This window comes from Tribolium castaneum, chromosome 5 (assembly GCF_031307605.1).
Source record: "Tribolium castaneum strain GA2 chromosome 5, icTriCast1.1, whole genome shotgun sequence".
Taxonomy (NCBI): domain Eukaryota; kingdom Metazoa; phylum Arthropoda; class Insecta; order Coleoptera; family Tenebrionidae; genus Tribolium; species Tribolium castaneum.
In genome coordinates this window covers 5,533,540-5,550,146 of record NC_087398.1, presented here as the reverse complement: position 1 = coordinate 5,550,146, position 16,607 = coordinate 5,533,540, and the positions used below count along the sequence as shown (strand labels likewise).

The 16,607-nt window shown below is 43.5% G+C and overlaps 3 protein-coding genes across 8 annotated transcripts; 1 reads left to right on the top strand and 2 right to left on the bottom strand.

Moving 5' to 3' along the window:
* Nucleotides 1–6: 6 nt before the first annotated feature.
* Ziz (Zizimin) lies at nt 7–11,638 on the bottom strand. 4 transcript variants are annotated; one of them, XM_008195357.3, is made up of 14 exons: nt 11,249–11,638; nt 7,344–7,460; nt 6,828–7,292; nt 6,594–6,765; nt 5,827–6,541; nt 5,583–5,773; nt 4,952–5,535; nt 4,337–4,903; nt 3,488–4,277; nt 2,674–3,444; nt 1,577–2,616; nt 1,311–1,521; nt 971–1,262; nt 7–923 (listed from the first exon to the last, which is right to left on the bottom strand). In XM_008195357.3, exons 1-14 carry the CDS (start codon nt 11,345–11,347, stop codon nt 689–691), a joined length of 6,249 nt encoding a protein of 2,082 aa, XP_008193579.2. In that variant the 5' UTR covers nt 11,348–11,638; the 3' UTR covers nt 7–688. The 4 variants fall into 4 exon arrangements, with proteins under 4 accessions (XP_008193579.2, XP_064212819.1, XP_064212820.1 ...); XM_064356749.1 differs by having other exon boundaries at nt 2,674–3,438; XM_064356750.1 differs by lacking the exon at nt 11,249–11,638 and adding an exon at nt 9,090–9,176.
* LOC661637 (uncharacterized protein) lies at nt 11,032–14,412 on the top strand. Of its 3 annotated transcripts, XM_064356752.1 has the most exons (3): nt 11,053–11,092; nt 11,147–11,171; nt 12,673–14,412. In XM_064356752.1, exon 3 carries the CDS (start codon nt 12,749–12,751, stop codon nt 14,183–14,185), a length of 1,437 nt encoding a protein of 478 aa, XP_064212822.1. In that variant the 5' UTR covers nt 11,053–11,092; nt 11,147–11,171; nt 12,673–12,748; the 3' UTR covers nt 14,186–14,412. The 3 variants fall into 3 exon arrangements, with proteins under 3 accessions (XP_064212823.1, XP_972880.2, XP_064212822.1); XM_064356753.1 differs by having other exon boundaries at nt 11,032–11,171; nt 12,987–14,412; XM_967787.5 differs by having other exon boundaries at nt 11,036–11,171.
* On the bottom strand, nt 14,403–16,499 carry Atg4a (Autophagy-related 4a). Its single transcript, XM_967830.5, has 6 exons — nt 16,242–16,499; nt 15,851–16,196; nt 15,718–15,797; nt 15,548–15,672; nt 15,268–15,501; nt 14,403–15,213 (listed from the first exon to the last, which is right to left on the bottom strand). The coding sequence occupies exons 1-6, from the start codon at nt 16,348–16,350 to the stop codon at nt 15,007–15,009; spliced, it is 1,101 nt and encodes a 366-aa protein (XP_972923.1). The 5' UTR covers nt 16,351–16,499; the 3' UTR covers nt 14,403–15,006.
* Nucleotides 16,500–16,607: the final 108 nt, after the last annotated feature.

Here is a 16,607-nt window from a genome sequence, read left to right as displayed (position 1 = left end):
TCAATGGAGAAATCATTTATGTATTGCAAAGGTTTAATACAACAATAAATTTATTAAACATTAAGAGTATGAAAGAGTAAAATCATAAAAAAATAAAACTCGTCTGAATCATGGAAAGAAAAATGTCGCGGTATGAGGTACAATAAATAAAATCAGACGCTAAACAGAGGCATATTTGGCAAGTTTCTAACTTAATAAATAATTCGAATGTTTGACATGTTGAAATAAAAGTATTGGCGATTCAGGTCCATCGTCAGATAGTTTGACTAAAAGATTAGTTATCCTTTCAAGTTAATTTCACAGCCCACACACAAAACAGTTTAAAACACTGAAAATTTGTTAAAAATGATTCATTCTTGTGGTTCTCCAGCAGAATCAAGGTCAAAAATTGAGCTTCAGTCTTCAAAAACCTTTATAAAAGTATAAAACACGTATCAAAGACTATCCTGCTCCCTAAATACCGCTATTTTAAAGCAGTGAGAATATCCGCAGTTTTTAACTTGAGTGTAGTTACCAGATATAACCCTTACAATTCGACTATGAATTAATTAAATTAATTACACAACAACAATTACGAATTACTAGTTATTTCTTTATAAATTACATAGAAAACAAAACAGAAGGTTATATTCACAATCACCCCTCCTCGAAAGGCGGAAACAACACAACTTTTGGTATTTGATTTGATTTATGCGGTACTCGAATTTTGCGAAGCCCCACTTATGGCACTAAACAACGCCATACTATTACGTTTGAAGCTCCCTGTCTCGTCATGGGGCCACAACGACTCCCCAAACAAGTTAGAGAGCGACGTACACAACTTTTTGTAATTCTGTCTCAACACTTCCTGGTACTCGTACTGGTCTTGCGATATCAGTTTTCCATTAACTTGTAACGCCGAGTAGCAAATCTTCAAAAACTCTCTAAAAACCAAAATCAAAACAAAAACAAACACAAAAAGACGCCCAACCTGTAAATATCTTTCAACTCCTCGACTTTATCCTCAGGATACATATTGCACAGGGCCGGATCCAAAAACACAGACGCGTAAGCTAGGGGCCCAGCATTGACTTGGACACAAACACTGCCTTGTAAAAGCAACTGCAATTTTTTCGCGTCTGTAGGTTCGGTAAAAACGACATCCTCCAGCTCCTGGACCCGGATCTGCATTTCGTTGATGGCCACTTCGATTGGACTGAGTTCGACTGTTCGTTTCGAGCTGACTTTAATACGCTTTTTGACGTATGGAAATGAATATTCGGCTGCAAAATTTTTGCATTGGTTGAGTGTTTTAGTTTTTTTTTAATTACTTTTGAGAATTGTCCGTCGTTTCCACTGTTCCTCCGGATTGCCTCTGGCTTTGCCGTCTTTTGTGAACGGCGTCTCGAACATGAAGGTGTTGATGTCGTGATTTTGCTCGAATTCGTTCTGGCGGTCTTCCAAGTCGGTTTTTTCCAAATATGGGGTCACGTGGGTCACTTGGATGTACGCCAGTTTGGCGTCCAGTTCGCTGGCATTTACCTAATTATTATAATGTTATTTTTCTTTTGCTAAATACTAAGAAATGGAGACTTACAGGTGTCGAATCCTGAATCATCTTGACCACATCCTGCCCGAACTTATCACAGTACTGCTTCTGCAGCCGTTCCGAAATCTCACTCAGCGACGTCACTTTCGGCTCCTTATACACGTACTCCACCCCGCTGTCCTCCTCAAAATACTGCCCATAGAACCCCACCCGGTAGTACCTCCCCAACAGCCTCCTCCCGCTCTTATTCGCTTGCAGCACCTTCTCGTAATTCTGCGCCAAAGTCTGGTACGACTTCATCAACATCTCATAATTCCGGGCTTTCTCGTAAATCGGCACAATCAACTTGTACAACTCGCCCATGATTTCGTATCTCTCCGACTTGTCCACGTATTCAGCGCACGTTTCTAGCTGATCCAGAAGCACAATCTCGGTGTATTGCACATCCTGGACGCCGGCGTCCAACTTGAGCCCTTTCTCGTCACGCGAAATGTTCGACGAAATCTTTTCAAACACTTCCGCACCCCACGGCTGAATTCTCTTCAGTTTGAGATACTCAGCCATGAGGGCGGCAATGTGTAGCTGACAGCAAGTGGCTTCGGAGAAGTTGCCGTCACGGACGTGGTTACGCGTCATCGTCTCCAGCCACGTGTGCCGCAGCTCCGGCGTGGAGGCGTACGAATTCGCGAGACTGTGCTGGAGGTCGACCAGCATTTCGGGGTCGTGGTGGTGCTCGCGCATTTGGAGGGTGGCCATGAGCACGGTGCGGATGCGCTTCGTCAAGTCCTTCACCTCGACAGGAAAGCCTGTCCCTTTCATGGCCTTATCACTGGAGGCGTAGCTGTTAATCATGGACAGGCTCTCTTGAAAACGGGCATTGTTTAATCCTACGATACTTCCTAGCATTTGGGAGACCGATATTATGACTTGGAGGTGAACACGAGTCAGACCTTTCCGATTCGTAAATTCGAAATTGCTTCGCATTAGAAGGTACAGTATTGCACAGGATTCCTGCCGAACTGACGACAAACGACTATTGCAACATTTCAGCAGTTCGTAGCACAAACGGCCACAGAGCACAGCATTACCTGTAAAAAATTTTAATTGAACAAACGAACGATAGTCACAATTTAAATTGGCTTTACCTTGAAAAAGGACCGCCGAGTAGTTGTTAATGAACGCCCTCAGGGCCGCAAACACGTGCTTGAACAAGGCTTCACTCTGCCCAATCTGCATAAAGCTCAAGTAAATATCGAAGATCTTCCTCATCACGTCATTCTCCCCGTCCCCGACTAGCAAATTCTTCCGAAAGTTCATGCAGTACAAGCCCATCGCGTCCAACGTAATCATGCCCACTTCGGTCGCCAGGTGCTGCTCCAGCACCGCTTGCTGTTTCTTCAGCACTTCGTTCTCCGCACTCACCAGATTCTCGCGATTCGCCATGTGAATGACCAAAGTGCTCGTATTCTCGTGGTTTATCTCGGCTGGATTCATGCGCGCAGGCAACGTATGCGCCTTCTTCGGATTGCTCTTGACGCTATCGACAGTCTGCGACTTGACCACCGTCACGTTCCGCTCGCCCACGTACTTAAAACAGTGCAGACACATCTCAAGCACTGTGAAAAAATTGGTGACATCGCCGTCGCTGTATTGCTGCCACCAGGTGATCAGCTGATCCTCCCCGATGTATTTGACCACGAAGAGGAAGATCAGGAGCACGTCTTTCACTTCGTGCTGTTGCAGTTTGTCGTAACGTTGCACGTGGGACGTGGTGCGCGTATGCGAGGCCTTCGCGTCGCCGTTACGGAGCACCTCGTCCCGGATGATGGTCGTGTCCTGGGATGCGGTCGACTGGGCATCGCCCGAAATGGCCGAGATGTCCGAGTCGATGCTGAGCGAATTGCCATTGACTAGAGCTGCAAATTTTTAGATGGTGTTTGACCAAAAATATAATCTTACTTTGCCCAGCGATGGCTTCGAAAAACGCCGAATTCCGGATATGCATCGGACTGTCCTTGTCGATGTGCAACGTGAACCTGTGACTCCTGGGGGTGGCATCGCTCGCCGCCGAGCTCTTGCCGAACATGTACGAACTACTGGACGAAATCCTATTTGCGATACTATCATGCCCGTCGCTTCTCTCCCTCACGTCCAGTCTGTTCAAATTCTCCAAAACGATGGCCAGCCAGGGCATGTAAATCAAAGCGATGCGACTCAACTGTCCCTTATTCTGGTACCTGTCGTCCAGTTCGTGTTTCGCTAGTAGGTCTCTCAGCGTGTTCAAGGCGATGCGTCTGATGGGCGTCACTTCGTTCAGCGAGGTCTTTATCTCTTGCAGAAGCAAAGCCACGACGAAGTGGTGCTTGCAAAACTCCTCCGAAAGCGTGAACTCTTGCAGGTTGTCGGGCGACCGGTTTTTCGGACTGAGTTTGTTGTGCTGGATCGGTAAATTAAACGCAACGTAGTGTTCGTGGTTGCAAATGATTTCCAAAAAGGCGAATTTGTACTCTTGTAACACTCGGGGATCCCCCGGGTTGAACTTGTCCATGTAGAGATTTATCAGTTTAAAAACGAAGCCACGGTCCATCAGTGAAAGACATTTCTTCAGAAATTGGGCTACACTTTTGTTCAGTTCCTTTGTCTCGACTGGCATTTCTTTGTACTTGTTTAGAACGTACGGAATGAGAATTTGCATCAAGGTTTCGATTTTCTGAAGATAGTCGGATGAGAAGCGCTCGTGTCGATGCATCTGTCACACATAAACAATACTATTATTTACCACTTACTCAAACTTGCTAAAACACTAACCTTAATACGGCCCGAAAGTAGTAGATGTTGGGCCATTGCTTTGATAATAACATCAAAGAAGAAATCACCGTGGTGCATAAATTTGTTCACCACCAGGAAATCGGTGTTATTCGGGTGCAAAATCACCGGCAAATGCTTGCACATTTCTTCGTGTACCGTTGCGCTCCTTTTACTCACTGGACTAACAAAAACGTACTTAACATAAGCCTGCAGTACTTCTCTCCGACCGGCTTCATACACCATATTAACTAAATTGATAAGCACTCTGATGATGTTCAAACCGATCTCTTCGCTATTCGTTGCCACCAAAAGCGTAAACAAGTGATTGAGAAGAGTTGGAAGGAATGTTATTAGTGTAGTGAGTTGGATGGCGTGGAGGGCTTTAAGGACCTTACAGGTTTCAATTTCTGACGGTAAGGCCGACGGTTTGGGGTCAAGGAGTCGCTCGGCGTGGCTAAATAAATTGAACAAGTGTTGGTCTTTTGTATTTACGGTTGAGTAGAGGTTGAAACCGACGGTAAAAATCGGTTTTTGGCCGTCTATCCACACAATTTCAGGCCCAGCATTCTAACAAGCAAATTGTTAAAATATTAAAAACTAAACGAGACGACTCACCCCTTTGCCCAGTCCGAAGGGATGCACCGCCAAATAACCCGGGGGCAGATGCGCCGCCACCGGCACTGTCTGCACCTCCACGTTTAGTTTCCCCCTATGTAATAGCGGCAGCCACGCATACCCCACACAATTCTCAATCCCGTTCTCCCTCTTTTTCGTAATATCACAGGAAATGTGGTAAAAAACAAACAACAAATGATGCGTCGATAACAAGTTTATCGGGAGCTTTATTTTCACTTCTTCGTACCACGTGGGTATGGTATTGTGATGCAAAACAGCGCACGATGCTTGAGACACTAGGAGACTCTGCCCTGGGCGTCCATAAATGCAAGGAAGCCCCCGTGCCTCCTCGTTGTCCGAGTCTCTCAATTCGACCATGCAGGCGATGTTTCGAGCCCGAGCGAACATCTTCTGGGTGTCGAAATTGAGACTGAGCGGATAGACGTAAAGGTGGTTCACGAAAGTTGTGTACGGGTGCACATCTTTCTCGCAACTTGCTTCGAATTCGGCTATTTCGATTGTGGGCTCGGTGCTCGGGGGGACAGGGAAGGGTTTTAGAGGGACTAAGGCGGTCGTCAAACAATCTAGAAGCAAAAATCATGTTCCAGTGAAAAAACCTACTCGTTCTTACTCGATGGTAACTCGTTCATGGCAGCGATTTTAATTTGTAAGGAACCTGGGATCACAGTGAATTTGCTAAACTTGTCGGGTTTTCGGTATTCAGTTAAAAGTTTCAAAAGCTCTTCGTCGGTTAATTTGTTCGGTTCTTGGCGGTAGATGGCGTGAAACTCCGACGTGTTGTCTAATTCGTTACTGTACAGTCTGGCAAAGAAACCGAGTTGTTCCACGGTAGATAAAATAAAAAATGTACTCACCTAAACAACGGCCTGACGGCCCACGCGAATGGCATCCGGTAGTTCCCCAGTCTTTGACAACACGTTGCGATGTTCTTATACGCCTTCAGGCTGATCTTGGGGTCCTTATTGGCCTTGACGTACGCCTCGGAACTCTGGCAAATCCCCCCTTGAAGCACTTTTTCAATTCGCACAACTAGAAAAATATCCGGATGCGGGTTCGTGATACTCATCAAGGCTTGTCGCGGGAAAAACAACCACTCCTGCGACAGCCCTTGCGGTAACTCCAACTTAACGTCCGTTCCGTTCCCACTAAACATTGTTTTACGAATGCACGAACTGTTCACGTCGAAGTGAAAATTCTCCGTCAACTTTCTCGCATTTTTGGCATCGAACAGGCACAAAGTGGTGTGGTATGGCTCCACTTGGCACAGATTGTCTTTCTCGTCGACGGCTTGCAGCCGAAATTTGATGCTCTCGCACTTGAGGAAGACCCGATGGCCGAACACTTCTTTAAACGGCTCCACTTGGCCCTGACTAGAATTGGGGGACTTCAAGTTGGCGGCGAGATGGGGGTAGAGGGGGAAGAGCTTGTTGCGGTTTTCTTTGCGTGAAAATGCAATACTGACGTCGGTCTCGCGGGCGTATTTGATCAGTTGGGGGTTCATGCTCTGTTCCAAGCCCTTGAGGGTGCCGTACGGCTGCACCTGAGGCGAAGGCGGAGGGGTGTTGCGATCTAGTAATGAACAAAACTCAACACTGGACTCACTTTGGACAAGCAAATGTACCTCGCTCAAGGGACGCGGCGCGCTTTTCCTCCTGAAGTTTGTTCTGTTGGAGAACGGAACTCAACTTACACAGCCAGTCTTTGAAATCGGTCTCGTTCTCAGCTGCCAGTAGGTAGGACTTGTGGCCGGCGGTCATCCGCAGCTCGAAGCCAAAACGCCCCCGTTTCGGATTCTATGACATTTTAAATCGGCACGTAAAAACCTATCAAAGTAAAAAAAAATCTGACCACCAACCTTGACAACGTCCGTACAAAAATCCATCACGATGGTGACCTTTGCCTCGCCTTTCTTCTCGTCTTTGTACAGCTCTAGAATGTAGGTGCCGTCGACTTCTTGCCGCAACGAACAGTACCTCCGTTTGAAACTCTTTGATCCGATGTTGACGAAAGTTCTCTCCGAGCCAACCTCTGGGCCCTTCATCAAATACCCCTCTTTCGTTATACTATCGACGCTTGGCTTATCATCATCAGCATCCGTATCAATATCAATCTCGTAGTTCTCCTCCTTGTATTCCACATTTGGTATTTTGGGAAGATCAGCATAGCTCCCAGAATAAGCATTATATTTGTAGTGAATCAAGTTCCAGTTGGTTGAATAGCTAGTAATGCACTGTTTTGTGAAGAGATTGCAGTTTTCCGTTTCCTCACTCGAGGGAAATGTTTGATACAGAGTTCGGTACCTCCTCGGTAGAACAACTTCCTAAAACCCACTCCTAGAACGACACAAACTTTAAAAACTAACCGAACTTACGGAGATATCATCAGGCGGGTAGAGTAAGAGCTCGCGTTGGGGGTCATTCTGAAGCACGGTCTTGTTCTTGAGAAGAAAATTCTCAAAGTCTAGAGGCTCGACAAGGTGCGGTTTACTCTGGAGCAACAGAAAGAAACAATCAAACAGGTGTAAAAACTTTAATGCAACGTTTCAACAGCATCGTCATAAACATATTCATCACTCGACTCGTACTCGAAACTCGACTCGTATTTCAGATTTTCGTCAGACGCGGTTTCACCCCGTGAGCTTTCGCCCGATTCTTCCAGACCTTCGTTAAAGCTCGGCGAAAACAAGGGCACTAATTCCTTGCCGCTTTCTGTATCAAACTCATCATCGGACTCTTCTTCCTCAGAAGTGCAACTCTCGGAGGAAAAATTCGCCGAAAACGCCAACTGTTCTCTCGAATCCAAGGCTTGTAAATCGACAATGTAGTTGAGTTTGTCCATCCAAGTGACGACTTTGTCACAAAAATTGATCACGGTTCGCTTGTAAACGTTTCTCGTTGACCGATTGCTGATCTTTATCACTTTCTTGCGCTCTAGCCAATTCAGGATTTCGTCAGACATGATCATTTCGGTGAAATTTAACATGAAGAGCGGTTCGTTTTCGAAATGTGCTAAAATTGCGTCCACGGTCGCGCTGACCTGACACTCTACCCATTTCTTCTCACTGGAATTATCCTTGCACTTGCATTTTTTCTTCGGTTTTGATTTTCGTTTCTTGCGGTCAAGGGACTCAAAGTAGGCTCTTGCCTCTCGCACGTCCAATTCATTGCCTCCACTTTTTAAAATCCTGTCAAAACGTTCCAACTGTTCGGCCGAGTAAACGTTTTGGTAATCCTTCCAGTTTGCCAAAACCAACCGTTTCGTAGGCGCGGCGATTTGGACAATACGTGGAGGACAGGAGTCAAATTTCCGACAAGAATTCGTTTGTTGGGGCTTGGCCACTTGAGGCCTTTGAGGAGTAGACAACAAGTCCATGTATTGTTTCTGCGTTAAACTGCTCCGATCGATTAGAGACTTTGATTTGAAAGGGTTCTTTTTGCCCGACTTTGGTCTTTCTTTCTTTGATATTATAGTACTTGACGCGAGAAGTTTTCCCAGCGAAGTACACCGGTTTTTCACCCCCAAAGAAGGGGTCGAGCAAAAAGGGGATAGTTTACAGTGGGTGTTGGGAAACAAAAATGCTGAACCTAGTTCACTTTGGAGGTAGTGGCTGCCAGAAGCGTGCACTTGTTCTCTGCAAACGCTCGCAACTTTGCGAATACTTTGTTTAGGTTTCGGAGGGCAAGGTTTAGGAGACTGGGATTTTCGGCAAGTGCCCTTCCTAGGCTTAGCCGTAGACAACGGTTTCCGTTCGTCAATTTTTTCAAGGTTTGGCGTCGAACGGAGATATGATTTGACTGAATGTTTGAGACCTGACTCAAGTGATGGAGTCGATTGAAAGGAGTTTCGGAGACAATCGTTAGGGCCTCGGTGCTGCGACACTGTTTTGGGGGATTTTGGGGCGTTGGCTTTGCTTCCAACCCACACAGGAATACGTGATGGGGGTGGCTTGTGATTGCTTGATTCGACTCTTGGTTTAGTTTTTGGCACGATTTCTACTCGGATTGGTAGTTTAATGTCGGTGACTTCTAGACATGCCTTATCTTTACTTAGACGGACTTTTGACGAGTCTTTTTTACGAGACATTATTACAAAAAGGGATGAAGATAAATATACAAACACTTAAATTTAACGAAGTCATGATTTAGACAGACTGCACCAACGACATGCCTCAATTTTCTGACACTGGAAATGACTGACTTGCCAACTGCTTTTTTCAATTATTCACTTCAAGACGGATACGATTTTTCATTTTTTACAGATTTATTGTTTAAACAAAACGGGTATTATGTAATTTGAACTTCTGATTTCTTTGCAGGAAGTACACGCCACGATTATTTATTACCTTAGATCCATTCACCTTGAAAGTGTGAAATAAAATATCTCAATCACTTTATTTGTATTTTTTTTATTTTTTAAAGACATATGCTTCACTGGTCCATAAATGATGAAATCAATAACTAAACAAGCACTTTTAATACGCGTAAAAAATAATTTAAATCGCGGGAAATAAAATCACTCTAAAAAATTTGCATATTAATTATTGAAACGCCAGGATCTTGTGGATCCTTGCATTTTTTATCAATGAAATTACGACATCGCTGAATAATCTCACATCGAATAACCTTCATACAAAACAAATATTTAGAAGATCTAAAAAAATTCCTTATGTCATGTAAGGCAACGCAAGGTAAACTGATTACTCATTTGTATGAGTTACTTTACAACCCAATGCTCTAATTGTAAATTTTCGTGGAATTGGTTAAATTATGTTGCCTTTTAGTTAAGTATTTTTTAACAATTAAATTCTGTGTGGACGAAACTGTCCACTGTACAATCCAAGTTTACCGTTAATTAATTAAATTTGTGGCAGAAGATTTGAATTATCAGTTTGAAACGATTTTAGAAGTTACATCTCACAGTCAGAAAAAGTTCTTATAATTAGATAACTAAGACAATGAACAACAAAGTCCTCTTGCAAAAACGTAATTGGACTGTGTTTTGCAACAATGATCTAACCCACACATTGTTGTTTACTTTCTACATAATATTATAATTTTTATTCGTTACAAATTAAATTATGAATATTTTAATTGCAAATATTCAATTTTCCCGAGTGCATATCAAATTGTCGACAATTTGTTACCGTTAAACACACACTTAGATTTTAATGGCAAAGTTTAAAAGCATGTCTGATTAGAATATAATTCATTTTCTCCTTTCATATGATAATAATTTATTATAATGAATGAACTCAAATTCCATCAGCATAACAGTTTGTTGTCATTATTTGATCCTTTGTAATCAACGGTAGTGCCTTGTTCAAAATTATCATGCAAAATAAATTTCTGATCAAAGTAGGCTAGTTGTTATTTCAAAACTATAGAAAAAAGGGGAAAAGCGCACTTATATTTTCTGAAGCTAAGTAGCTTATAAATTAAAACTTTCTGTATTTCCGTGTAATTCTGTATTAAATTTGGCTCTAGTGACAAATCTAGTGCCAAGAAAACGTACGAATTAAAAGAGAAAAGCAATAATTGCAAAAAAATATAATTTTGAAACAGAACTAACACTTCTGTGGAAAATTTCTGATCACGATCAGAAATTTAATTCGAAGCAGAGTAATGAAGTGACCACAGTGGGAAAGTGATAGAAATCCTCATTTAAAATTCTACGACGGTCCCCCACACCAACCATCCATGTCGCCGCCACTGCGGCCTAAATTCCATTTGTTTGACCCACTGATAAGACCCCACCACCTATACCTATTTAAACACAAACAACAACAAAAGAGGAAAAGGAAATGCTGATAAAAACTAAACCACTCCATCAATTCAGGCGGGTGCAAAGTTCGTTAACATTTTTTCGTTCCTCTATCGATTTTCCTGCAAACCGGAAAAACTCCACTATTGGTCGAGCATATTATCTAATTTATTCCATAATGAAAATCACTCGATCGAGTAGGCGAGATTACACGCCCCGCTTATCTCAAAACAATCGCTAATCAATCGTAAAAATCCTGCCAACTGGGATCCCGCAATTTTGACGTTTATATTCGCGGGTTTTTGCATGTGACGTCCCTTTCCCGGCCCAAGTGGGCGTAACACAAAATTGCACAATTATGTAATAATGATATAAAATGATATGAAGGCGTGATAAATCATGAGATTGTTTCAGTCGATGGCAACGGTCAGTTTCAAATGTATGTACGAAGCGAATCAGGTGTGCTGTGCTCCCAACAAAACAATACCTAATTCGATTGTTTTTTTTCCCACTTACAAGCTCTGTGTTTTCCTTGACGACTTGCGAGACTGTTTCCCTCAGCTGGGCGGCCGTTCCCGGTTTTCCTAGCCCCCTTGCAAATTTTCTTTCACTCATCTTTCTTTATGAAGACACTCGGAGCAATTCGCGCTAATATTTACAATATCCATCTCGCGTTTTCATCGACCGATCGCGGTAGGCATAGTAATAAACTGACAGAAAAACCTGTTGTAGTGTCAAATGAAAGTTACCAGACCGGCCCGAGGCGACTGCGATGCAAAAAATCGATACGCTAAATGCATTCTTTACGCGATTTCTTGCATTTTTCGCATTACGGGGGGAAAATCGGTGGGAAATTGAAGAGTTGAATAAAAATAAGAGCGAACTGACAATTCGAATGTCAAAGTGTCAAATGTCAGTTCAAAGGTGGTTAAGGGTACGGCGAATTAGGTCGCGATGTTTGGTTTACTAATTTATGACTCGCATGGAAATTTTCACGAAAATTGTGCACAAGGACGGCTGTAAAGAGATAATTCGGTGGTTTTTCCATCAGCATGTTGAGTGATGTTGAATTGGATGTTGCCATCATAGGCGGGCGACACACACGGGAAAGGGCGGCAGCACCTTGTTCTGTACTAGCACAGAACTTAGTGAAAATAATAACAACCTTGGTAGTTTAGTAGTGTTTTAATTACATAATATATCGATTACAGATCGACTAGCAATCAGTTATTCACCACTTTATCACCGATAGAAAAAATAAATAAATAAATTTAATTACGTATTAAAGTTTCATTAGCTGTGTTAGTTTACATAATATCAGTTTTTTATGAGCAAATTAAAAAAAGGGTATGCCAGTTATAAGAATATCATATATCATTTTTTATTGGTAACATTTTAAGCCTTCTTTTTAATATCTGAATGAACACTTATGCGAAAACGCTTAAAGTTCTCGGGGTCCTAGTACCCAACTCGCATACGCTCGGTGCATAAAGACAGTCCTCATACTTTAAGCTTATGTTTTCGCACTCGTACTGTGACTCGTATTATTAATAACCATTTTTTTTTTCATTACAAAGTTTACTTTTCCTGATAGTTGCGTTGATGTGACTATTAAGTTTTTTTAAAAAACAAAATAAAAAATGTGTGCTTTTGAAAAAAAAACACGTACGCCTATGACCGGACGTCACAGTCGTCTTCAGCTGTAACATCAGCTGGGTTGTAACCTTACCCACCAATTTTGAATATTACGTCAAGGCCGTGGTTAACAAGCAAAATTTCCAAGGCCAAAAAAACCGTAAAATGTGTCGAAAGTGGCGTTAAAGTAACGAGATTTTTTGCATAAATCCTCAGTGAGATAAAATTGATGAATTACGAAAGCAGTTGACGCGCGGTGATCTAAAAAAAGGTGCCTAATAATAGCTTTTTGGAAATTTTTGTAGAGGACTCGTATGCAAAACAAGCGATGGCAAAAGGATAGAGGCCGTGTTCATGTTTAGCCAAGCCCGTTAAAGTAGAATGGAAGACGAATTAGACGACAAAATCCTATACCAAACGTACGTGTCCCACATGAAACTCATGTCTCGGATCGCGTGGGGCGTCCCTCTAAACATCTCCCCGTTAGCGTACACCTCGCACGTATGGAGACTCCTCAAAGTGTACATGTTGAAACCGGAGATAATCATTTTCGGCACGATAGTGTTGTTCATGTTGATGTATATGCAAGCCCTTGATGTATGGAGTCGTAATTTGCTAGGGCGCCTGCAGTACACCATCAACCGCGCCCCCAGGACCGCCCCCGACAAGCTCAGCCTCTTCACGGGCGGCGACCTGGACAAGGCTAGCTGGGAGCTCAAAATCGGCCCCTACGCCGCCTACGCCGTCCAGGGGCGGCGCCCCAAGATGGAAGACCGCTTCGTCATCAACGACAACATCAACAACACCGGCGTCGCCCTCTTCGCCGTCTTCGACGGCCACGGCGGCGAATTCGCCGCCAATTACGCCAAAGAGAAGCTCATCCAGAGCCTCTACGGACGCGTGGTCGAGATCAAAGACATGATTGCGGGGAAAACCACCAAGACGTGCGACGACGAGGACGAGCCCGAGAAAAAAGACCCGGAAAAGCCCCCCACTCCGAGCCTCGCCGAGCGCCGGAAAAGCTTCCGGAAAACCAGCTCCACCACAGATGAATGCATCAAAGGTGCCAAAGAAATCACAGACACTGAACTACTGTCAAAACTGGACAATATCCCGAGACCTATAACCAGGGAAGTGCGCCCGTCTTCACGCCCCCAATCGTTCAAAAAAATCCCTTCAACGAGTTACTTCGACAAAGCGGGAACAGTCAACTACGGGAAACTGCTCACAGACGAGGTGTTGGCCGCCGACCAACGCTTGCTCGAAACGGCCAAGAAGAGCATGGACGTGGCCGGGACCACAGCCCTGATTGCAATCCTCGAAGGCGCGAAATTGATCGTGGCCAACGTGGGGGACTCCCGGGGGGTGATGTGCGACAATAAAGGCAACGTCATCCCCCTGTCCTTCGACCACAAGCCGCAACAAATGCGCGAGAGGAAACGCATCAAAGAGGCGGGCGGTTTTGTCACGTTTAACGGCGTCTGGAGGGTGGCCGGCATCTTAGCCACGTCCAGAGCGCTCGGGGATTACCCGCTCAAAGACAAGAAATTAGTCATCGCCGATCCGGATATTCTCACGTTCGATTTAAACGACCACAAGCCGATGTTTGTGATTTTGGCTTCCGATGGATTGTGGGACACTTTCTCGAACGAAGAAGCGATCAGTTTTATTAAAGAACGACTGAACGAACCCGATTATGGTGCGAAAAGCTTAACTTTACAGTCGTATTATCGCGGTTCTTTGGATAATATCACCGTTATCGTGATTAATTTCAGAGATAACGCCTTTAGCTTCCACAGTGCGGAGAAGAGCGCTTAGGAAGCGGGGTTTTGCTCAAGTTAGCTGAGATTTGTACCTGCGGTTTAGTCTAGGCCATTTCGTGTTGATTAAATTTTTTACCGATTCTGGCGGCCGGTGAGGCCCGCGAGTCGATTCATGTTGATTACGTGTTGTTTTAAGTTTCAAAGAACTATTACTCTAAAAATGGCTGTAAGGTTTGTTGATCTTTTTTCTCGATGTATACAATAAAAAACGATTTAAAACGATGGCTCTCTTTATTTTCCTTCAATTGCCAACGGTACATTTTTATTTACAAATAAATCCCGCACTATATTAACTGATTGTGGATTATACACGGGGAACAAAACTACGGAACCATTTATTTACAGCATTATAGAGTATACTGCTAAGGTCTGGTCGTTCCGTCAGAACTTTTTTTTAAAGTCTATTTATGATAAAGGTTATAATATAAAAATCAATTATCTAAATAAAATGTTTATGAACTACTACTAATAATAAATGTTTTGGTGGCATCGAGATTGATTTCACTTTTTATTTGTCAAGGCATAACATAATGCAGGATTATTTGTCGTGTGCGACGACTGTTCGCCCGCTTCGTTACAAAACACAGACCCACAATTATGGTGAAAAATACAAAGCTTTACACGAAACATATCGGCGTCATTTATGTACAAAATAAGTCGATATTTTTGGCACCGGCAGCGTTAAAACATTTCGAGTGGCGCCCCTCGGTAAATGCACTATGTACAGAAACAAGTATGAGTAAGAAAAATATTTACAATTTGCGGGCCTCTATCCACAATTTGCGACAATAAAAACTGAGTTAAATGAGAAAATTGTTACAAAATTTCAAATTCGTGCTCGGAATCGTACTCTCCGGATAGCTCGAAATCGGCAGCCTCCACGGCGTCGTCCAGCGTCGGCGTCCACTGTTTGGGTTTCTCATAAGTGATTTCGAATAGCGGCTGTTTTTCGGGCTCGATGAGGTCTTTCTTGATCGAGTGACACAAATCGTTGAACTCGCCTTCAGTGTTGCAGAAAAAGCACTGAAATTGTTCCCGAGTTAGAACTGTTTGTTTTGAATTGATGTATTTGTTTACCACAGCCACTGAGGGATCCATGCTGAGTATGTTTATTCTAGAAGCGTATTTACAGTGGTAGGTGGAATCCAGCTCGATTTCTTCTTCCGTTTCTTTGCTTTCCACGGAACCGGATTTCTGCGTCGTGTGCGGGTCTAGATATATTACTTCGTCTCCTACATGTCCTATGAAATACAGCGCCAGGTTCGGTTTGCCACCGATCACACCCAGGCTTTGTTTGAACTGAAAACATTTCTAAAAAAACAAGGTGTAACAGATTTCTTCCCACACTCGTTGTTACCTTTAATCCACTAGCATAAATAGGATTAATTTCTTGCAGTCCCAATCTTAAAGGCACAATAAGTAGCAACGGCTTCCAGTCCCCACTGCTACAACCGTCACTCCCCTGACTTAAGCACAACTCTCCTGAAAACCACCATCAAAACCACTCCAACCCCAACTCTCACTTACTTATATCGCTAATAATAAGTGTATTATCTAACGCTATGTGCATCTCAATTGCACTCCACTCGTCATACTTTACCAACTTCCTGCAAATAAAACATTTAACACCGTTTAATCACTAATTGGACTTTGTTATTACTTCAAGACTTGGGCCACAGTGTTGGGTCCAAACCACTGCCCCACTTCCTTGTTTTCCGACACCCCCATCATGGCAATCTGGTGTATGGAAAACGGCGCTTGTCTCTTGTCTACAAATTTGCTAAGTATTTTGAGATAAGTGGAGTCTTTGGTTTCGGGCTCCCAGACCCAGTCTCGGCCCAGATGCAGCGTGACCAAGGCTTGCGCCAGAACCATCTGGCCGCATCGTAGCATGCAGCCCCAGCCCTTGTCAGTGGTGAGACCTTCGTCGCCCCCAATTGGAACGAAATTTTTCCGATACGTGAACCAGATTTTCGAGAGAATGTCTTGGCGGATCGTGTCCAATTCTAGACAGGGTGTTAGGTCGCGACTACGCACAGAAAAGGCGTTACCTTGGAGTGCGTTGTACTTCTTGCCTAGGATGTAGACGGGGTCTGCAGTATGGGGGATGTCATCGGGCTCAATGCTCCCGTCTAGGTATAGTTCGAACATGCCGTCCATTGTCACGAAAGGGGATATTCATGGATTTAACGTTAAATTGGCAAATCGTAAGCGAGTTTTGAGGAATCACTGTTTTCCACGGTTTGTTTTCATTTTTAATGTCAGATCGCCATCTTGGTGTCAAACAACAGCTGATGTGTCAAGTGAACGAAAAATTTGGCTTTTTCTATTTTTAATCACGTTTATCACACGCAGAAACCACTCATTTCTGTTTATTATCACCAGTCTATATTGTACTTTTTTAATTAATTTTGTAA